The sequence below is a fragment of the Lissotriton helveticus genome, chromosome 10 (assembly GCF_964261635.1).
Source record: "Lissotriton helveticus chromosome 10, aLisHel1.1, whole genome shotgun sequence".
In the NCBI taxonomy this organism is placed as follows: Eukaryota; Metazoa; Chordata; class Amphibia; order Caudata; family Salamandridae; genus Lissotriton; species Lissotriton helveticus.
The window spans coordinates 201624821-201647045 of record NC_136071.1 but is presented as its reverse complement, the minus strand read 5'-3'; the positions used below and the strand labels follow the sequence as shown (position 1 = coordinate 201647045).

At 48.0% G+C, this 22225-nt stretch overlaps 1 protein-coding gene across 1 annotated transcript in view; it reads right to left on the bottom strand.

Moving 5' to 3' along the window:
* KDELR2 (KDEL endoplasmic reticulum protein retention receptor 2) overlaps window positions 1–22225 on the bottom strand; it is a 99548-nt gene that overhangs the window by 16219 nt on the left and 61104 nt on the right. Inside the window, exons 3-4 of the mRNA XM_078665136.1 lie at window positions 14471–14629; window positions 13587–13839 (exon numbers count right to left, since the gene is read on the bottom strand). Of these exons, the coding sequence (XP_078521262.1) occupies window positions 13587–13839; window positions 14471–14629 (412 nt within the window). The remainder of the gene's footprint in view (window positions 1–13586; window positions 13840–14470; window positions 14630–22225) is intronic.

The following is a 22225-nucleotide window of genomic DNA, read 5'->3' as shown; positions in this document are numbered from 1 at the left end:
GGTGTAAAGCACCACCGTGTCCTAACCACAGTTGGTAGTCACTGGATAACGAGTGGGAAGCTTTGTACGGCCAATACTTCAGAAGAATAGAAGATGCTTGAAATAGTGAGCTAATCAAGGTTAAGGAACAAATGTTGAAAAGTTTAAACCTCAACATAGTGTGCAGCCATTTTGGGAGGAGAGTGGTAGGGAAATATTTCTTGTTATAGGATCACAAGAAAGTGCACCCACTAACAAACAGCCTAGTATTGTTCGACATTTAGTAACGCCTTGCTTTTTACAAAAGTAAAAGAGTGGGATTCATATTAATGGCCAAGAATAAACATTTAGTGGTGCGCCATCCTATGGGAGGGCAGAGGTGCCGTGGACATTAGACTTGTACAAGCAGGAAAAGATGTTACCAAGTTTATTATAGTGCTGATTATTTTTGCAAGCGGCTGAATTGGGCATTGGAGAAGAAGATGAGACTGAAAATATGGTGAGGTTTTCCCCGACAATGGTGCTCTGCAAACAGGAAGTGTTTGCAGTTTTGGTGAGGACTCTAGAGTAAATGAAGGTGTCCCGATTGGTCTAGAAAATGAGCTGTATGAAGCACTATTCACCGTCTGAGAAGTAAAGGAATAGTGGAAATGTTTAATATGGTTGTTAATAGGGAACAAACAAATAGTTTCTTACCTGTCGGTGTAGTTTTGCAGCTTGAAGATCTTTCAGGATTCACTATGCTGTGCATTATTCCGCGGTCTAGTGGTTGGGTCCGGAATCGGAGTCTTTTCTTTGTTTTTTTTTTCCTTAGCCCAGGTGGGCGTCGATGTCCCACCTTTTGGTGTCCTTCCTGTGACGTCGGCATGCTTCCTGCGGAAGCTCCCACCCTTGGGCGCCATCTTCGGATTCTTTTTTCCCCGTTAGTGTTCTGTTTCCGAATTGTATGGCAATGTTTCAGTAATTTGTTTTACCGCTTTTCCCTTCAAAAAGGTCCGTTTAAGTATTGTCCCTGTTTTTACCACCTCTTTCTCCAGCCTCATCTTTCTGGCGGAGGTGGGTGGGTTCGCTAGTGAATCCAGAAAGATCTTCAAGCTGCAAAACTACACCGACAGGTAAGAAACTATTCGTTTTGCAGCATGAATCTTTCTGGATTCACTATGCTGTGCATAGACTTTGTAGCGGTTTGTTATCATTGTGGCGGCTGGGTGGAAGATGAGCTTTTGTTTTTGAATATGTGTTGAAACACCTTCTGTCCTACTTGTGCTTCTTTGTTCATTTGTATGTCCACACAGTAGTGTTTTATGAACGTGTGCACTGAAGCCCATGTTGCCGCCAGGCATATGTCCTGAATGGGAGTGTTAGCTAGGAAGGCATCGTTGCTCCCTTTTTCCTGGTCGAATGGGCCCGTGGCCCCTCTGCGAATTCTTGCCCAGCTTGTTTGTGGCAGAATTGTATTGCTTGTGTCGATCCATCGTGCAATGGTTCCCTTAGTAACTGCTTTTCCCATGAAACTGTCTGCGAATGACACAAAAAACTGTTTGGTTTTCCTGTGATCCTTAGTTCTCTCTATGTAGTGCATGACTGCACGCCTGACTTCCAGAGTGCGCAGTGCCCTTTCTGCGCTTGTCGTTGGTTTCTGGAAGAAACTAGGTATTTGAATCGTTTGGTTGATGTGGAACTTTGACACCACCTTTGCCATAAAGTGCGGGTCCGTTCTCATCACCACTCTATCGTAGTGAATTTGTATGTAGGGTTCTTGTAGCGTTAACGTCTGTAGCTCGCTCACCCTGCGCAGCGAGGTGATTGCCACTAGGAATGCTATTTTCAAAGTTAGCATTTGTAGGGAGGCCTTGTGGATCGGTTCGAAGGGCGCTTTCATGAGTTCCGTCAGGACTAAATTGAGGTTCCATGCTGGTGCTGGCAACCTCTTTGGCGGTGCGATCCTCTTTGCACCTCCCAGGAGGAATATGCTACTTACCAGTATGCATCTGTTCTTGGCATGTAGGGCTGCTGATATTCATGTATGTGCATAGATCGCCGCCTAGTGTTGGGTCCGGATGATTGCACATTGATGTCCTGGAAGAGTCTTCGAAGTATCACGAGATAGGTGGCTCCTCCCCTGGACTACAGTGCGCATGGGCATCCTCAGATTGTTTTTCGCCATTGGTGGCAGAGATGGAGTATGATACAGTAAGTGATGTCCATGCTAGAGGTTAATTCTGAGTGCTACAGCTGCGACAGGCACCGGGGAGGAGGGCGGGCCATATGAATGTCAGCAGCCTTACATGCCAAGAACAGATGCATACTGGTAAGTAGCATATTCCGTTCGAGGCATGTGGGCTGCTGAATTCATATCTGTGCATAGAATGGATAGCAGTCTCCCCCTTAGCGGTGGTTGCCCGTGCCAGCTGCAGCAGTCTGAAAAAGAGTTTTGAGAACAGCTTGTCCTACAGCTGCTTGGAGTGTACATCTACACAGTAGTGTTTGGTAAATGTATGTATGGTAGACCATGTGGCTGCTCTACATATTTCTTCTAGAGGAATGTTTCCTAGGAAAGCCATGGATGCCCCTAACTTGCGTGTTGAATGTGCTCGTGGGGGAACTGTTAATGTGCATTTAGCTTTCTGATAACAAATCTGTATGCACTTAACAATCCATCTGGCTACACCGGATTTGGAAATGGGGTTGCCTTTATGCTGTGGTGAAAAGGCAACAAACAGTTGCTTAGTTTTTCTGAAATGTTTTGTCCGGTCTATATAGTACAGGAGAGCTCTCTTAACGTCTAGCTCTCTTTCTGCCACTGAACCTGGATTTGGGAAGAACACTGGCAGTTCTACTGTTTGATTGATGTGAAACTGGGATACCACCTTTGGCATAAATTTAGGGTTTGTACGTAGCACTACCCTATTTGCGTGAATTTGGATGAATGGCTCCTGAATAGTTAGGGCTTGCAGCTCACTAACTCTTCTAAGTGATGTAATTGCCACTAAAAATGCCACTTTCCACGGAAAGTTCTAGGAACGTGGTGTCCCACGGTTGCCTCGCCCACGTTGGAGCAACTAGGATGAGGGTCAATGAGTGTTGTCGTAGTTTGCGTGCCACTAGTGGTATGAGCAGGGCTGGTGGAAAAGCGTACGCAAATATGCCTGACCAGTTCATCCATATCGCATTGCCCTGAGACTGCGGGTGTGGAAACCTGGCGGCGAAGCTTTGGCATTTTGGGTTTTCCTTTGTGGCGAACAGGTCTATCTCTGGGTGACCCCACCGCTGGAAGTACGGTTGTAGCACTGAGGGATGTATTTCCCACTCGTGCATCTGGTGGCTGTGTCTGCTGAGCAGATCCGCCATCTGGTTGTCCCTGCCTGGGAGGTGTTCCGCCATGAGGAATATGTTCCTCTGAATGGCCCACTTCCACTGCTTTGCGCTAGATGTGACAACTGTGGAGAGTGTGTCCCTCCCTGCTTCTGTATGTAGTACATGCCAGTCATGTTGTCCGTGCGGATCAACACGACTTTGTTGCACAAATGTACTTTGAACACCTTTATTGCCATAAAGATTGCCATCAGTTCCAGCAGGTTGATGTGCATCCTTTTTTGCTGTGTCGTCCATAGTTCCTGCACTGTGTAATGGAGGACATGCGCTCCCCATCCCAGGAGAGATGCGTCCGTCGTCAGCACTATTTGTGGTACAGGCTCTTGGAACGGTCGTCCCCTGCAAAGGTTTTGTGCACCAATGCAGAGAGTTGTATGCGCGACCGGTCACCAACACTAGGTCTTTTAATTGTCCTTGAGCCTGGTTCCACTGCCGTGCTAAGCACTCCTGAAGCGGACGCATGTGTAGTCTCGCGTGAGGGACTATGAAGATGCAGGAGGCCATCATGCCTATCAACTGCATAAACACCCTTGCTGTGAGCGAGTGTTGGGGTCGGAATTTCTGAATTAGTAATTGAATTCTGTTGATTCTTGCTGAGTTTGGCTGCGTCTTTGCTGCCAGAGTGTCTATTGTTGCTCCCAGGTACTGTTGTACGTGGGCGGGTTGAAGATGAGACTTTGGGTAGTTTAATGAGAACCCGAGGCTGTGTAGGAGCTGAATAGTGCGGGACACGTGGCTGGCACATTGCTGGGCTGACTTGGCTTGGATAAGCCAGTTGTCCAGATAGGGGTAGACGTGAATATGGTTCCTCCGTAGGTGCCCAGCTACTGTCGCTAGACACTTGGTAAACACCTTGGGGGCTGTTGTGACCCCGAAAGGCAGGACCTTGAACTGGTAGTGCTGATTCTGTATGGTAAACCGGAGATATTTCCTGTGTGCTGGATGTATCGGTATGTGGAAATATGCGTCTTTTAGGTCTAGTGTTGCGAGGAAATCTCCCTGACTGAGCAATGGTAGAACCTGCTGTAAAGTGAGCATGTGAAAATGTTCTGACAAGATGTATTGGTTTAGGGGCCTGAGGTCCAGTATTGGCCTGGGAGACCCGTCCTTTTTGGGGATTAAGAAGTAAAGCGAGTATACCCCTGTATCTTGTTGCTGTACAGGTACGAGTTCTATGGCCCCTTTTTGCAGCATGCTGATGACTTCTTGCTGCAATAAGTGTATGTGCTCTGCGGACATAGGACGGTGTCTTGGGGGTATGTTGGGTGGAGTGGAGGTTAGCTCTAGACAATAGCCGAACTGGATAAGTTGTCTCACCCACCTGTCTGTGGGAATGCTTTCCCAAACTGGCAGGAACTGTTGTAATCGTCCCCCGACCGGTGTTACATGGTCTGGGGGCAGTGACAAGGCGTCACTGTTTAGTATTGGCGGAGGATCTGGTGTTATTCCCCCATCCTCTGCCTTTGTTGCTGTTGCCACGGTATCCACCTCTATTGTTTTTATTATAGGTGGTCTGCGTGCTCCCTTTATTGTATGGAGTGTGCTGGGGTGCCTGGCCTCGTGCAGCTCCTCTGTTACCGGAGCGACGAAAGGAGCCTCCTCTGAATTGTTGTGACTGCAAGGCACCCATAGACTTGGCTGTCTGTGTCCTTTTTAATTTTCTCTAATATTGTGTCCACATCAGGACCAAATAAATAATCAGGGTTCACAGGCTGATTTAATAATGTGGTTTGAATCTCAGGTTTGAACCCAGAGATGCGTAACCAAGCATGTCTCCTGAGCATGACACTTGTATTGATGGCCCTGGCTGCGGTGGCTGCTGCATCTAGCGCACATTTAATGGATGCGTTAGATATGAGTTTTCCCTCTTGTATTAATGTGTCTGCTCCCTCCTTGTAGGCATCAGGCAAATGTTGTAGCAGTTGCTCTAGTGCGTCATTATGAGCCCGATCATATCTGGCTAATAGCGCTTGTGTATTAGAAATTCTCCATATATTAGCTGCTTGGGCAGCCACCCTTTTTCCAGAAGCTTCCAATATCTTAGACTCCTTGTCTGGAGGAGGAGCATTACCAGTGGTCTGTATGTAAGTTGGCACGCTTACGAGCATTTGATACCACCAAAGAGTCCAACGGCAGCTGACCCTTAATATATGTAGGGTCCACAGGTGCCGGTCTGTATTTTCTTTCGATTCTGGGGTTAACAACCCTTGCTCTTGTGGTTTCTTTGAAAATGTCTCCTGTGTGTTTAAGGACACCTTTCAACATTGGCAATGTTTTGACAGATTTCTCTGAAGTGGAAAAAGTGTCAAAGAGGAAGTCTTCTTCAATTGGGTCAGCATGCATTTCCACATCATGATTTTGTGCTGCCCTTTCTATTAATGCGTTAAACGCAGCTGTATCCTCTGTTGGCGAAGTCTTGACAGGATAAGAAGTAGTGTCAGGAATAGTTTGTGACTCCCCCGGGTCGACAGGGTCTGTCCAGGCTTGAGTCTGGTCATCCTGATCCGTGTCCACAGGGTAATTAAATTGTTCATTGTAGTCATACTCCATATCCTCATTATTGTGTGTGGGTGAGTATGCAGAGGTGTCTTGGCCATGGTACGTTACAGTCTCAAAAAGGACAGGTGATGTTGAAGAATCCCTTGTCTTCTTGAGTGGAATTTTATATGTTTCAAGAGGATTGTCTGACCTGATCTTCCTCTGATAAATAGTAAGTCTGCCCGTGTCAGAGTCGATATGTAGCTTCGACTGTTCGTCATAGGAGGGCTACACAATGTCCTCTTCTAGAGAATGACTCCTTTTCCCCATTGACACCTTTTTGGACGTTTCGATCCCTGTCTTCGGATCGAGTACCTTAGGCCGTGCAGTTGGGGGCAGTCCGAATTTTATCGGTGGCATAGTAGTTGTAGACTGACTGACCTTCTTTGGGGCTGGCGTCGTCATTGGACCGACCGACTGTCTTTTCGTCAATATGTTTTTGGCCTGGCGTCTACTTAGGCGCCGGTTGCGTTGGAGGCGCTTTCTTGTGCCTCGACGTGGTCCTTTGAGCCGGTCTTGGTCTTTGGCTCGAGGCCTTTGACGAACTGCGGCCTGTCGACTCGTTGCTTCGGATCGAGAACCTTCCGAGAGTCCTTTATTTGTGTCGCTGTCCGTAGACGTCGACCTCGTCGGCTCGACGTGCCAGACTTTAGTTATGGACTTCAGCCTACCGATCTTCGGGTTGACACCCTTTACTTGTGTCCCCGCAGGGTCGTCGACACCTTTCTTCTTTGTCCAATCCGATGGATCCGAACTCTTCGATCCGAAGACTGTCTCCAGCAGTTTCGGTTTCGTTCTTGACTCCATGGCTTTCGGTTTCGATTTAACCAGTGACTGGTAATGTTCGACCGATGGCTCGTGTGATATATTCTTAGCCGGGCCGAGACGCGGGGCTATAGAATGTTAGTCATGATCTCGGCTAAGGCCTGTTGGCGATGCCTCGACCTGAGCCCTTGGAAGTGTTTCCATGTCTGTTTCGGGCCCCGTACCCACTGTTGGGCCTGGTTCATCGCTCGAGTCGTCATCGACGGCTCCGATGGCCGATGCGTCGTCCCTTACCTCGACGACGTTTTCACCCTCGACGTTTTCTTCCTCGTCTTCATAATAGATGGAGTCATGCTCCGAACCGGGATCCGACTGCTGTTCTGGATCCTCAGTCTCGACGACTTCATCGTCTTCTTCATCGAAAATATTCACCGGGTCGGCGCTGGCCTCGTCATCGTCTGCCTCGCTGCGCGTCGAAGTCAAAGCGTCTTTTTTGACCTGAATTGTGCACACGCTAGGCAGTTGGCCTCATTGTGCTCAGGAGATAGGCACTTGTTGCACACCGGGTGTACGTCGATGTGGTGGTACTTAGAATTACAAAGGGGGCATAGTTTGAACGGGCTCCGTTCCATCGACGATCGGGCCTCTGGTGTCGAAAAGGCCACGCGGCTCTCTTCGGCCTGCTGCTCGAAAAGAACTGGAATAAGTACTCGGCACCGATCGAAATGACAATACCGACGACCCCGAAGGCCTTTTGGCCTTTAGAAAAAGTTTCCGAACTTGAGTAAAGAAAGTACATGCGAACCCAATGGCGGAAAAAAACAATCTGAGGATGGAGAGGATGCCCATGCGCACTGTAGTCCAGGGGAGGAGCCACCTATCTCGTGATACTTCGAAGACTCTTCCAAGACAACAATGTGCAATCATCCGGACCCAACACTAGGCGGCGATCTATGCACAGATATGAATTCAGCAGCCCACATGCCTCGCACATCTTTTTACTATTTGTGAAGTAAAGAAGCTTTTGCCTGTCTCTCCTCTAGTGTAAGCGACTATGGCTGCCAAGTGTACTCTTAGCGAGGATGAGCTCAGTTTAACCTCGAGCAGGTGCGTGAGGTATTTAAGAACTGTAGAGTCCTTTGTCATCTTGTTGTGCAGTTTTTCTTTTCTGCACCATAGTGTGAACCTCTTCCATTTGGCCACGTAGCACTTTCGCGTGCTTGGTCTTCTTGCCTCTCGGAGTACCCTCAGGGTGCTCTCCGGTAATATTAGGTGTGCAAACTCTATGTCTTCAGGAGCCAGGCTGCCAGGCTGAAGCTCTCTGCTGCAACACCTCTCCATTTTGCATGGAGAGTAGGTCTTTCCTTCTCCCGAATCTGTGTGGTGCACTCTGTCTCATCTCCATAATCTGCGAGTACCAGGTCTGCCTGGCCCACTGGGGTGCGACCAGTATCAGGGTCATGTTGCTTGTTCTGCACTTGCTGAGTACCTTGTGTATCAGGGGAATCGGCGGAAAAGCGTAAGCAAATGTCTTTGACCAGCCTATCCATAGGGCATTCCCCCGGGACCCTTCCCCTGGTTGCCTGGATGCGAAGTGTTGGCATTTTGCATTTTGGCTTGTTGCAAACAGGTCTATCGATGATGTTCCCCACCTGTCGAACAGTCTCTTTGTCTCTTGGGCATTAAGCTCCCATTTGTGGGAAGCCGATGCCTGTCTGCTGAGCCCGTCCGCTTCCACGTTGTCCTTCCCTGGCAGATGTATCGCCAGCAGGTCTTTTTTGAGTGGGATGGCCCATCCCCATATTTCCTGCGCTAGTTCTGACAGCGGGGCTGATTGTGTTCCTCCCTGCTTGTTTATGTAGAACATCGCTGTTGTGTTGTCTGTCTGGATCAACACTGTTTGGTTGTACAGCTTCGTCTGGAAGGCCTTTATTGCGAGGAAAACGGTCTTTAGTTCCAGGTAATTGATGTGTTTGACCGCATCCGCTGGTGTCCACAGACCCCTCACTCTGAGTTTTTCCATGTGTGCTCCCCATCCCTTGTGGGATGCGTCTGTGGTGATGGTCACTGTTGGTGGTGTTAGAGGCTTCCCTTTTGTTATGTTTCTTTTGTTCCACCACGATATCTCCTCGTGCACTGCGTGCGTTACAACCACTAGATCTTCCCAACAACCTGTAGCTTGTGACCATTGGCCCTGTAGCCACTCCTGGAGTGGTCTCATGTGGAGTCGTACATTTGGCAGAATGTGTATGCATGAGGCCATCATGTCCATCATGTTGCTCACCGTCCTCACTGTCAGAGCTCGCCCCTTCTGGTAGAGGCGCGCCTCCTTCAGTAGCGCCAGCGTTCTCTTCTCGCTGGGGAACACTCTTCCTTGTACAGTGTTGATCTGCGCACCCAGGAAGATTTTTACTTGTTCTGGGTTCATTGAGGATTTTCCCCAGTGGATGGAGAAACCCAGGGCCATCAGTGTGTCCGTCACTCACTGTGTGTGCCGTTTGCATGTCTTGTATGGCCTTGCCTTTATTAGCCAGTCGTCCAGGTAAGGGTATATGTGGATCCCTTCCCTCCTGTGCTGCGACTGCTGCGAGGCACTTGGTGAATACCCTTGGTGCGTATTTCAGTCCGAATGCCAGGGCCGTGAATTGGTAGTGATCTGTGTTGATGACAAATCTTAGCAGATGTTTGTGCCGCCTGTTCATTGGGATGTGCAGGTAGGCATCTTTGAGGTCTATGGTGACCATGAAGTCCCCGCCTTGTATCTGAGGAAGGACCTCTTGCAGGGACGTCATTTTGAATATCTGTGTTTTTATGTATTTGTTGAGGAACCTTAGGTCCAGGATGGGTCTCCTTTGGTACCAGGAAGTACGTAGAGTACACCCCCTTGTTCCTCTCTATGGGAGGTACAGGCTCGATAGCCTCCTTCTGTAGGAGTTCTTCTGCTTCCCTTTGAAATAGTTCTAGTTCCTTCTTTGCTAGTGCCCTGCTTTTTGTTTTTTTGTTTGGTGGTGCTCTTTCCAACTCCATGCAGTATCCGTACTGTATGGTGTTGAGGATCCATCTGTCTGTAGTTATTTTCTTCCACTCCTGGAAGAAAAGGTTTACTCTTCCTCCCACCGGTGTTACGTGCTCTTGGATTTTTAACCCGAGCCACTCCTCTTTGTTGTAACTGTGCTCCACCCTGGGAGTTTTTGAAAAGGTGTGCACTTGTAGCGTGGCAAAGTTACTTGGAGGTGGGTTGTTGTCCACCCCTTCTATTGTTTCCACGTCCATTCGCCCTCCCGCGAAAGGACCGGCCCCTCTGTTGATATTGCCAGTGTTGCCTTTGCTGGCCTTGTTGCGTCTGGGTCTCGCCCTGGTGGGACTGGTGGAATGCCTGGTGCGACGTTCCCGGCTGGTTTCCCCCCCTCCCGTTTGGTCTCCGTGACTGTGTCCCTCTATTTGTCCTTCTGAATTGCAGGGCCGCCATGGATCTGGCGGTGTCGTCTTTTTTCAGCTGGGTGAGCTTTTCGTCCACTGGTGCTCCGAACAGTGTCTCTCCGTTGAACGGGGTGTTCAGGATGTTGTGTTGCACCACCGGTTTAAAACCTGAGATTCTGAGCCAGGCTGGTCTCCTTTCCGTGATGTGACTATGTGTGGGAGGGTATACTCAGACGCGAGTCCCTTGCTCATTGCACCATCAGGATTCAAGCAAGCCGGGCCGACGAAGGCTGTGATGCCAGAAACCGGTCCCCGGAAGCTTGTCTCCTTCCCAGTATAAGAATTGGCTTGGTAGTTTGGTTTGCCCTGTTCCCATCATGCACTGGGACAGGAACAGACTAATTTGCATATAGCCAGGTTCTGAGCTGGGATGGTGCAATGAGCTAAAAAACAGGTGATGGATTAAAACCATGATCTCTTGACTTGGTAAGAGTATTCTGCATCATTCAGAAACTCTGTCCATCACCACCCCCTTTTTCCAAAATCTCCTTTCCGTGATGCCCAGCATCATAAGTCTGCTGGATGTGTCTGCACCGCCCAGTGCGGTTTTTAGGCAAGAAGTTGCCACGTTCTTCCCCTCCTCTACCAGGTGCGAAGCCCTTTGCTGGTATTCTTGTGGGAGGTGTTTGACTAACTGGCCCAGTTCGTCCAAGATCTGGTATTGATGCCTGTTCAGCAGGGCGTTTGAATTAGCCATGCGCCAGTGCGTTGCGGCATTCTTCTCGATCTTTCTCCCTGTCAGGTCCATCCTTCTGCTCTCCTTGTCTGGAGGTGGGCCTGGAGTTGTCGGGACATTGGCCCTTTTCCTTGCTGTTGCCGCAATGATGGAGTCCGCAGTGACCGATCCCTGGATGTAGGGTGGGTCTTTGGAGGAGTGCTTGTACTTCTTCTCCGTCCTGGGTGTGACGGGTTTGCAAGTCGCAGGCTCTTTGAAGGCCTCTCTCCCTTGCCCTTTGATGCTTTCGAGCATTGGCAGGTACTGGCTCCTAGTTTGTATTGGGAGCAGTGTTTCCAAGAGGAAATCCGCCTTCGGCTGTTCCTTCTCGAGTTTTACCTGAATGCTGTTGCTGCGTTCTTGATGACTTCATTGTATAGTCCAATGTCGTCAGGCGGCGAGGGCCTCGCAGGATATGTGTCCACTCCCTCTTCTGGACTCTCTATTTCGAGGTCCTGCCACTCTAGGTCCTGTGTCTCAGAGTACGTCGAGCCCTGAATTGTCCTCTGGTCGTCATCTGCCTCCTCCTCGTAGTAGGGGCTCTCTTCTTCCCGATATTCCAGATCTTCCTGGCTTTCCGACGGTCCTTCGACATCGAACTCTTCTTCTTCCTCGACTAACTCTACCACCGGTGGCTTTGGTTTCGACGGAATAACAAAAACTTTCATCCTTTCGTCGAAATCTTTCTTTCGTTGCAGGATGTTCTCCATCTCTACCTTGAGTCTTCTCTTCTTTCTCGGCGGCCTGTTCGGTGTCGAGTGGTTCTGCCGGTCTCTTCGTCGGCGTCGAGACGGGTTTTGGCGTCGAGACTGGTCTTGGGTCCTTCATCGGCGTTGAAGTGCTCTTCGGCGTCGAGCGTTTCTTTTCGTGGACGCTCTTCGACGACCTTGTCTGGTCGCCGTCCTTCGGCGCCTGGGAGTCCTTCTGTGAGGATCCGCTGGGCCTGGATGTCGCTGCGGATGCGGAAACTTTCGGCGTCGGCGCTTTCGAGGTCTTGCCCTTGTTTTTTCGAGAGTCGTGGACAGACTGTCGAGAGTCTTTCGGGCCTTTTTGGGGCATCGAGTCTCCTACCTTTTCAGGAGCTCTTATTATTGGTCTCTACGACCGTGTAGCCGTCGTCTTCTTCGGCGACGTAATCTTTCTCGTCAGTCAAGAGGCCCAGGTCTCAAAGGGACGGTGGTTGGCCCTTGCCCTGAATGGCGAAGTTAGCTCTTCTTTGCCTTTCTCTCACTCGAATGGTCTTCGGCGTAAAGGCGGAGCAGGCGTGGAGGTCCCTGCTTTCGTGCTCGACCGGCAGGCAGAGGTTGCAAACAGGGTGTTGATCTTTCTGCCCGTACTTGTGGTGGCAGTACGGCAGAATTTGAATGGTGTGTTGTCCATCTCTTGCGTTCAGGGGGCCCCCTGAGTGCGCATTCTCTTCTGGACGTCGAAGTTCTTCGAAGATCTTCTTTCGTCGTCCCCTTAGGTGATGTAGTCTCACGTCGTCTTCTCAACTCTTTTTCCAAAAACTTGGCTTTTGGCTTCTCTCTTTCTCCAAACCTCTGGAGCCCTCTCGGGAACGATCCAGACCCACTGGCGGAAAAATGAATCTGAAGATGGCTCCCAAGGGTGGTAGCTTCCGCAGGAAGCATGCCGACGTCACAGGAAGGACACCAAAAGGTGGGACGTTGACGCCCACATGGGCTAAGGAAAAAAAACACGAAGAAAAGACTACGATTCTGGACCCAACCACTGGACCGCGGAATAATGCACAGCATAGTGAATCCAGAAAGATTCACGCTGCAAAACTGAAAGTACTGAAACTTCCTTCCCGCGCACAGCGCTACGAATAATGTTACTACAATGTCCTCACCTTTGCTTTAATGTGGGGAAGAGTTCCTCCTACATTAGGAAATAAAGTTGGGGGTTAATGAAACTATAGAAAAATTGAGGGTGACAGATTAAGACTAGTATGGAATCAAGCACAACAGTAAGTATACATGGAGACTGACCTTCCAGCATCGGTACAAGTCTGGGTTTTGTGCTTAATTGGGTAGCTTAAGAGGAGTCAAAATATAGAGCTCTTGCTCTTCCAGTATAACAGAATTTCCACTGTTTTCCATTTGAGGGTACACTTTTTTTGTAAGCGGCTAGTACTTTTCTACGTGCTTTCTACTATCAATACTTCATTCGTCAAGACCTAATCTACCAAGAATTCTTTGTTCTTGAAAAGCTTCAAAGTGGTTGTCTGAATGGATATGTCTTCTTCTGAAGGGGATGCCTAACAGAATACTAATTTCTAGTATTCATAAAAGAATAATAATTTCAGGGGGGAAAAATACCACCCCTTATTATGCTTGCTAAAGCATTGTGGTCTTTCTCCTGTTGGACACTTATGGTGCATGCTTGCTGTACCATCTACAACTGAAGCAAGTACAGTTTTTTTAGCGCATCACTAAGGTAGAAAGTAAAACTGTTGCAAGAAACTTGATGCTCACAAGGCAGATTCTGAATGAACAACTTGACTTTATTTCCTTACAGATATTTCAATTATATAATGGGGAAATCTCGTGTTGGTAGCTGCAAACCTGAATGCAGATTATGCTTTACATAGTTAAACTTTTGGTTGCTCTTTCTTTGGATCTAAGCATTTTGAAATCAAATTTGCCTTTACATATTTATCATGAACACATTGGATATTTAAGAGTTACTTGTTTGTTTACAATGACTCCATTCACAGCAAATCATCACTTACCTTTTGTGACATACAAATAGAAGAAATCGCAGTAAAGTATAGTTTGCACCACACCAGCGACTATTGCAATGAGGTCAAAGAATCCCTCAAAGGAATAACGCCAAATCCAGTTGATCAGGTACAAGGCACGGTACAGGCCGAGGAAGAATAGATAGTGAGTTGTGATTGTCTCAGCTTCCCCAGTTTTGCTGATCATGAAGAGCTGTGGAAGGATGGCCACAGATTCCAGGTAGATTGAAAAAGTCCACAGGATCTAACCAACAAAAAATGGACAAATTAAAACATGCTCCTGTCCTCCAACATCTCGGTCCATGTAAGATGGACACAACTGCTTATTTCGACTAAGACTTTGATTTTCATCCTCAAAAAACATTATATACAGACTTCTTCATTCATACCAAAGCTAAACTTCATTTTATTGTAGATAAATCCTCCCTATAGCATGTTTGACAAAATGTTTTTATTGAACAACTTAGGTTACATACTACACAATGCTGTGCGTGAAAAAAAACCTGTTATGCATTCCAACTTCATGCATCTGCATGTTTCACAATTCAGGTATCAGTTTTAAGCGCAGAGGGTTTTGATTGTTGGTAACAAATTCTTAACAACATTCACGACTTTGAAGTTATGCTACAGTTCCAATGAACTCCACAAGAATGCAGTTCTTAAATAAAATGGATAAATAGAACGTTTAAAAAATGCCAATTATTCTGGTATTTTTTAAACGTTTTTTTCATGCAGTATGTGGGTGCATGAAAATGTAAAGACTTCACTAGCCAATTGACCGAGGGTTGCCTTCTGCATAGTGGGGAATTCCAAGCGGCTTATTGGTCCTGTTGGAGCAGAGTGACATGAGCAAGAAAAGCCTTGCCAGAACTAACCTCTAGTGGAGCAAAATCATGATTGACGAGGAAAGATAATCCACCAACGGGGACCACCAGAAACTCCACCCGGAAGGTATCATGGTTTCCATCATAGGTAGCCTTGAATTTCATGTATATTAGGTACACAGTAGCATATGAGCAGCCAATGTAGATGACCTAAGAAAACAAAAAGAACATAAGATGTGAGCATGCATCACAAAACAGGTTTTATCACGTGCAACTAAGCTGAAAAGTCAAAAGAGAAAATTAAATTTAAACCTGGACAGAATTTCATGAAAAGTTAAAGAAACAACCTTTTCCTTTTAGAACTCCTCATTAAAAATATTCCCCTTTCCTCTTCAACGGCAAAGGATAGTCTTTTGTCAACGATAAGACTACTGGCCCTACACAGGCCTTTTAACAGTTTATAGGCCTGGTATATCTGTGAAACGAGTCACTGAGTCAAGATGGAATTTTGTGTTCCTATGTTAACTTGTATGCATGTGTCTTAAGTGAAAAAAGTGCACAAACTAACAAATTCTACATAAAAGTTTCCAAAACACGCCTTTATTTGGTTGCTTTGCACAAGTGAGGCATTAAAAGTGGGCAACAGAACAGAATGTCCAGTAATTGTGGAAGCATACTAAGGGGTCCGGTTACGATCTCGTTAGGAAAGCCTTCCGGACGAGTCAGTTCCGGAAAGCTTTTCGTATGAATCGCACTTCGGAAGTCCCACTGACCGATTACGATGTGTCCGTATGTTTAAGGACTCGGTTCGGTAAGACTTCCATTGAATTCAATGGGAGCCCTTGTACCCAACGTGAACAGAGGCTCCCATTGAAACAAGCATTTCCAATGCAAAAGGTCTCGCATTTGTGAGAGTTTAGGCTATTGGCATTTTATATGACAATGCCTTTTATTTATCGGTTTTGATAATTAACACATGAATAAAAGTCATTGCCCTTAGCAACTCCAATAGCTCAAACTCTTTTAAATGCCTGACCTATTTCACTTCCAAGAAGTGGCCGCCATTGTCCCAGGCTGCTTGGAACATGAAAGCGCGCATGGCACGCTGAATGTTGCAGGAAAGCATGTTTTGTCTGCAGTAGGAGAAAATAGTGCTCACAGACATACATAAGACATACCGTGTAACAACAGAAGTAAAAGGGCCAGACCTCATGGGAGGTTACAAATGAAGACAAGGCGGTACTAAGGAGGGACTAAGAAGTGTATTAACAATTCGGAAGCCAGCATTTACAAATGACAATGACACAAGCCAATGAAAAATATGGCAGAACTTCCAGTCCATACTCTAATACAGCATGCCTCGCAGAGCATCCTATGAGCTGCCTAGGCTCGACCTAAAAAGCACATTACAGAAATAGCATCATTCAACCACACAGACTAGGAGACGTGCCCACGGTCCAATTGAGGAACTGTAGAACCCATTGTCGAAAGCTTTAAAAAAAAAAAAAAGCAGAGTACCTTATTAATCTTTTGTTTACTTATGAATGAATCGAGTGTAGCGAGCGTGATTAGTGACCCCTAGAAGAATCTCCGTGAAAGGACCCATGTACTATATAGCAAAATTAAAATAGAGGAGAAGCTATAAACAACCAAGTTTTCAGTCCACGGTTGGATAGCCTTCAATCAATCAATCAATCAATCAATCAATCAATCAAACCATTTGTATAGCGCACTACTCACCCGGGAGGGTCTCAAGGCGCTTGGGGGGGTGGGGGGGTATGCTACTGCTCGATCAGCCAGGTCTTGAGTTGTTTCCTGAAGGCGAGATGGTCCTGGGTCAGCCGAAGGTGGATGGGGAGGGAGTTCCACGTCTTGGCAGCCAGGTAAGAGAAGGATCTTCCTCCGGCGGTTGCTCTTCGGATGCGTGGTACGGCTGCGAGGGTGAGGCTGGTGGACCGTAGCTGGCGGGTGGGCGTGTAGAAGGTCAGGCGGTCGTTGAGGTACTTGGGGCCCAGGTCGTGGAGAGACTTGTGTGCGTGGGTGAGGAGCCGGAATGTGATCCTCTTGTCGACGGGGAGCCAGTGCAGGTTCCTCAGGTGGCTGGAGATGTGGCTGCGTCGGGGGACATCCAGGATGAGTCGGGCGGAGGCGTTCTGGATGCGCTGGAGTCTTTTCTGTAGCTTGGCTGTGGTTCCGGCGTAGAGGGCGTTTCCGTAGTCCAGTCGGCTGGTGACGAGTGCATGGGTGACATTCTTCCTGGTCTCGGTCGGGATCCAGCGGAAGATTTTGCGAAGCATACGCAGGGTGTTGAAACACGATGAGGAGACGGCGTTGACTTGTCTGGTCATCGAGAGGGAGGAGTCCAGTCTGGATGGCATTTTAGTTTAGCGGTCAAGAATTTTCACTGTGCTATGAGACGCAATCAGACAGTTTCTGCACACTTTGGGATTCTATTGCGAATAAATACATTTTTATTTATTAGCCATTGATAAATGCTCCTCTGACACTGCTCTATTTTCCCCCATTAGTCCAGTCCCTTCCAAGTGTTACATTTTTGCTCTTTGCTCTTTTTCAACTGCCCAATGTGTTGATATTTTATTCTAATGGTTACAGTGAAGCCAGAGTTGCACATCCCAGACACTAGAGTATGGCTATAGTAAAATAACCATTGGCATGAAAAAGTGTGTGTCCAAGTTGTATTATGATAGAGCTCAACCGAATGATACCGTGCTCCCAAGGGGTGTTATATGATTGATCAGATAGTCAATCAATACTATAAAACAAGTATGTGGGGGCAGTGTACAGTAATGTAGAACCGTATCTTGAGAATTGAAAAACTATCAAACTGTTCCTTGAAGGATACTCTCCCTATTCACAAAGTAAAAAATAGCAGCACCTACCAGCCTGCACACACACCTGGAGTACCACCGGGAGCACTGGTTTGCTTGTGGCTCTCCTCGCAAATGTCCTTCTACCGGTGGATAACTATTCCACAGTGGAATCCATCTTCGCTCCACCATAGAGCTTCACAACTTACACAAGAAAACTAATAAGATCATACAACATTACATTAGCAAACACCAGTGATAAGGCATGCATAACTATGAAACTTCATGTTTGGCCAAGCCAGACCTGCAGACACTATCTGCTGTAGAAAAGCCACAAAGAAAAGCAACAAGAAGCTCTGGTGGCGGCATCAAGTTCAGACTGCATGCTGATTCATTGCTGAGGCTCTGACCTCATATGACCTTTAAAAATGACCTAGCTAACATGCATATATTAGGGTCTGAAAGAACCTTACATAGAGTTTTATCAAGGGAAATATCTGACTCCCCAGAAAGGCGATGGTAACTCCCTCTGCCAGATAATCAATGAAATATGCTCTTCAACATGTCAAGTTCATGGATGTAGTCTTAGCACAAGTTTTGTAGAAGGAAAACACGAAATACGGAAGTTAATCTATGTGCTGCTCACAGGCCACAGTATGTGGCTCCTAGACACGTGGAGAGCCGTGATTAAATTGTTTTCAGATTTGATTGTAAGGTCTGACAATTACTTTTAGGAGTTGTGTTAAAAAGGATTTCCATGTTTTATGTAAATGGGTGCAAAAAAGAAGCTAAAGTCAATATTGGCTTCCGTGTCTTTGACAGAATGTAAACGTCACTCACCGTTTTGAGGGCGCTTCTGCACTGGATAGCTGAAGAAGCAGAAAGTACATCAAAGGAGCAGTGATTGGCAGAGTCAGGGCTCCGAGCAGTGGAACAGACTGCGGACCAACTGCCACTCACAAAGCTTTAGGCGCCTTGCTTGCAACCCTAATGGCAATCTACTTAGTGGCCATACAACTGAACAGTCACATTGCTCGTTTCAACCTGCTGAACCAATTCCAATCTGGTTTCAGAGCAGGTCATAGCACAGAATCAGCCATGACACATATTGGATGACGCTCTAAAAATCCTTGACCAAAATGAAGCCTGTCTTCTAATCCTACTCGACCGGTCATCAGCTTTTGACACCGTCAAACATGACAACCTGGGGAGGAGCCTAGCTCGCGACCGAGATGGCCGCGCTTTAGCTCGGCTCCGTTCGCCCGCCTGTGTTTTTCACATTTATCCTGCATTTATCCTGCCCCGGGAAGCCCTCCTTGCTGTGTGGTACTACTACGACGCACTGCAGGCACTTACCACTTGTTCCGGTTGTCCTGGCTGCTGTGGGTCCGGTGCAGTGCCCCCGACCATTCCCGGGACTCGAGAGCGGACTGGCCTGGTTCTTCGTCCCGGCTCCTGGGCCGGATGCAGCCTGCGGGCTTGCCCTTCGGGGCGCACTGGAGGTGATTGGAGGGCCGCTGTTCGTGTGAGCCGGAGGTTCCTGGCTAAGAGACTCCTGTGTGGCGGCAGCCTTGGATGGTGACGCTGCCCTTCGTTATTGGGGTTCCTCGTGTGTTCAGCTTCCTCCCCCTTTGTTCTCCGGTCCGGCCATTTTGTTCTTTGCCGCCCGGACTCGGAGATCGGGACTGGCGACATTGGGGGGCCGGCGAATCCCCTTCTTCTGGTGGCCCCCCTTCCTGTCCGGGGTGTTCTTCTGCCTGTCGGCGGGACTTCATCTGCTTGACTGCCGCCCCGGCAGAGGTTGTTGGCCGCGCGGCCTGTTCGGGCTCTCAAGATGGCGACCAACCCCATTTGTTTGGGCCGGGCCCGGACGAGCACTGGGGGCCCGCCGCAAGGCCCGGGTGTCGGATACTGTGAAGGTTTTCCTGCACTTAAGGGGATCTTAAACATCCTGCTATCCTGGCGGCTCTCGGTGGCCGCGCCACTCCTGGCTCTGGAGACGGTTCCTCACTGCGGGCCTCCCGGGCCCCCACGACCGGATGAGGCATTGATATCGCGGGGTGTGGCTGGTACTCTCCTGGCGGACTCGGTCCCGGCTGCCGCCCCGGAGGTGCGTAACCTGATGGCGCCTTCTCCTCCTGTGCTGCCTCCTCTGCCCTTGGCCCGGGAGCTGGATTTTGTTTTGCCGGACTTTCATGATTCTCCTGGTCCCTCTCAATCACCACTGCCCGATGACGTCTCCTGTGCCGGCCCGGATGGGTCGGTTTTTATGGATATATCCTTGGAACTGTGCCTGCATCGTTTGCTACATTCTGTGATTTTCCTGGATCTTCCGTGCTTTTCTTCCTGTGACTTTTTTGGACTGCCGTGGGACTCTCCTGCTGCCTGCCTTCTGTTCTTTCTGGCTGGGTCCTCGTTGGATCGGACCCTTATTGCTTTGGATAAAAAGGGTCAGGGCTGATGAAAACTGACTCTTATATGCGGTAGCTCATGAACGGCTTGGATGATCTCTGTGTCCTGATATGGTTCTGTGTAACTGGTTAGTGCTCCTGGACTTTGGCCTGATACTCTTTGGCTTCCCGAGGACTTGGACCTTTAACCCGGGCGGGTGGATGGGTGCGTTTACTCCTGTCTTTGGCCCTCCCCCGTGTGTATGTTTGTATGTCTTTACTCCCTTCTTTCCTTCCCTTTCTTCCCCCCCCCCTTTTTTGTCTTTTAATTCCAACTTTTCTTGCTCCACTATATTTCGGGTTCTACTTAGGGCGACAGGCACGCTGCGGGGGGGGGGTAGGCCGTAGCCTTCTGCAGGGGTGCAGGGTGGGCTTAAGGGTGGGTGGGGGGGATCTGTTTGTGTCGGGGGGTCTTTTTCCCCCCTTATTTTCCCCCTTTTTTGTTCTATGGCTCTTGTGTATTCACTTTTTCGGGACTCTGTCACCTCGTATCTCCCCCGGGGGTTTTCTGTCCTTCTTCCGGTGTGTGGCTGATTGTGGTTCGCTGCCTATTCTGGTATCGTGTTTCTGTTACATCGCATGCCGGTTTTATTGTCCTGTTTTTCCCCCTGGGGGTGCATGGTCTGGCGGGTGTTCCTTTTCCCTTTTTCCGTTGGGGTGCGTATTGCGTAGTCTTTGTGATGGGGCTTTTTGACCACGTCTTCTTTGTTCGGGTAGGGGCGGAGGTGAGTGAGCTCGATTGACTGTTGCCACTGTCGCTATTTGATGGTCTGATTCTGTTTCTGTCCTTTGCTAGATTTGATTATATGATTTCATTTTCTTACGTTGTGTCTATAAAATGGCGGCTTGCCACGGTCCCTCCCTTGTACTCTCATATACGGCCCGTTATTCCTTTGGTCCCCTCCCCGTGCTAGAAAATTAACCTTTATTATCCTGCTCTTGCTGAACGCTCGATGGGTTTTATTGCTTCACCAGTGCTCCTGCTGTTATATCCTGTGCAGATCTTCTTTTTGTATGCTGGTTATTTGACCATTCTGTTCTGGCCAGCCCGTGGGGTTGTAGGCCAGTATTTGTGAGCTTTCATTATTCAATAAAGGTTTAAAAAAAAAAAAAAAAAAAAAAAAACACATGACAACCTGCTGAATCTCCTGAAACACAGAATGGGTTTGGCTGGAAATGTATTTAACTGGTTCGCCTCTTTCCTCCAAAATAGATCCCAAAGATTCAAGGTCAACCAATCCCTGTCCACCCCCTCGTCGGTCACGCTGGGAGTCCCACAAGGTTCCTCCCTCTCTCAAACCCTATTCAACCTTTTCATGGAACCGCTCACGGATCTTCTCAGCCTCTCCAAGATACACTTCCACATGTATGCTGACGACACCCAAATATACATCAAAATCCACTCTCTGGAAGACATCAAATCACTCACCACACTACAAAAAACCCAAATTTGGCTGGCCGAAAACCACTTGAAACTCTACTCCCTCAAAACGGAATTCCTTGTAAATCGCTCCCCCTAACAAAACTCACACTATCAAAGACTGGATGAAGCACCTAACAGCTCTCAATGGACAACCGCTCATAGTCGACTCAGAAAAATCTCTAGGGGTAACGCTGGACAGTAATCTTAAGATGCAGAAACACATCAGCTCCTCAACAAAGGGAGCCAACTTCCACTGTAAGACCCTGCGAAAACTGATACCCTATCTGCCCGCCTTTGACCTCAAACAAGCGGTTCAACTTCTAGTTATCCCACGCCTGGACTACGGAGCAGTAACCTTATGCGGACTCCCTAGGTCATCGACAGCCCCGCTAAGAGCCACGATAAACTCAGCGGCGAGACTCATCACAGGCTCCAAGAGAAACGCCCACATATCCCCAGACCTGAGAGCCCTCGACTGGCTTCCGTTTGAAGACAGAATTCATTTAAAAATCACGTGTATGACTCACAAGGCCTTCTACCATAACGCTCCACAATACCTAGCCCAGAAATTGGTGCTCTTGGCTGGCAGCAGAGCTTCCAGGAGTGCCAAGACTCTGCTCCTACCACCGCAACGATTTGCCAAGAAAAAAACATATAACCGATCCTTCTCTGGTATGGCACCGAGGATATGGAACTCTCTGCCCAATGAAACTAGAATGAACCCTTCCTCTACCGCGTTCAAGAGAGAAGTGAAAGCTATCCTCAGGGATCAATTCACGTGAACTCTAAGTCTACTCACTGCACTGTATTACCTGCTGTTCTTCGTTCATATTCGTCCTTCTCTTTATCTTTGTTGTTTTGCTCTAGCTTAGCACCATCCTCTCTTGCTCAAGACGTATGTATAACTTACCTACTTTGTGTGATCCTTTATCGTAATATATTGTATATTTACTACAATTGTCCTGTAAAGCGCGCTGTTACTCGCAAGAGTCTGGTTCGCACTATATAAAACTTTCAAAATAAATAAAAGGCAGTGTTATTTTTTTTTTTTTGTGGTTATTATAAACTTTTATTCGCTATCAATGCGTGCACACAGCTTTCGCCT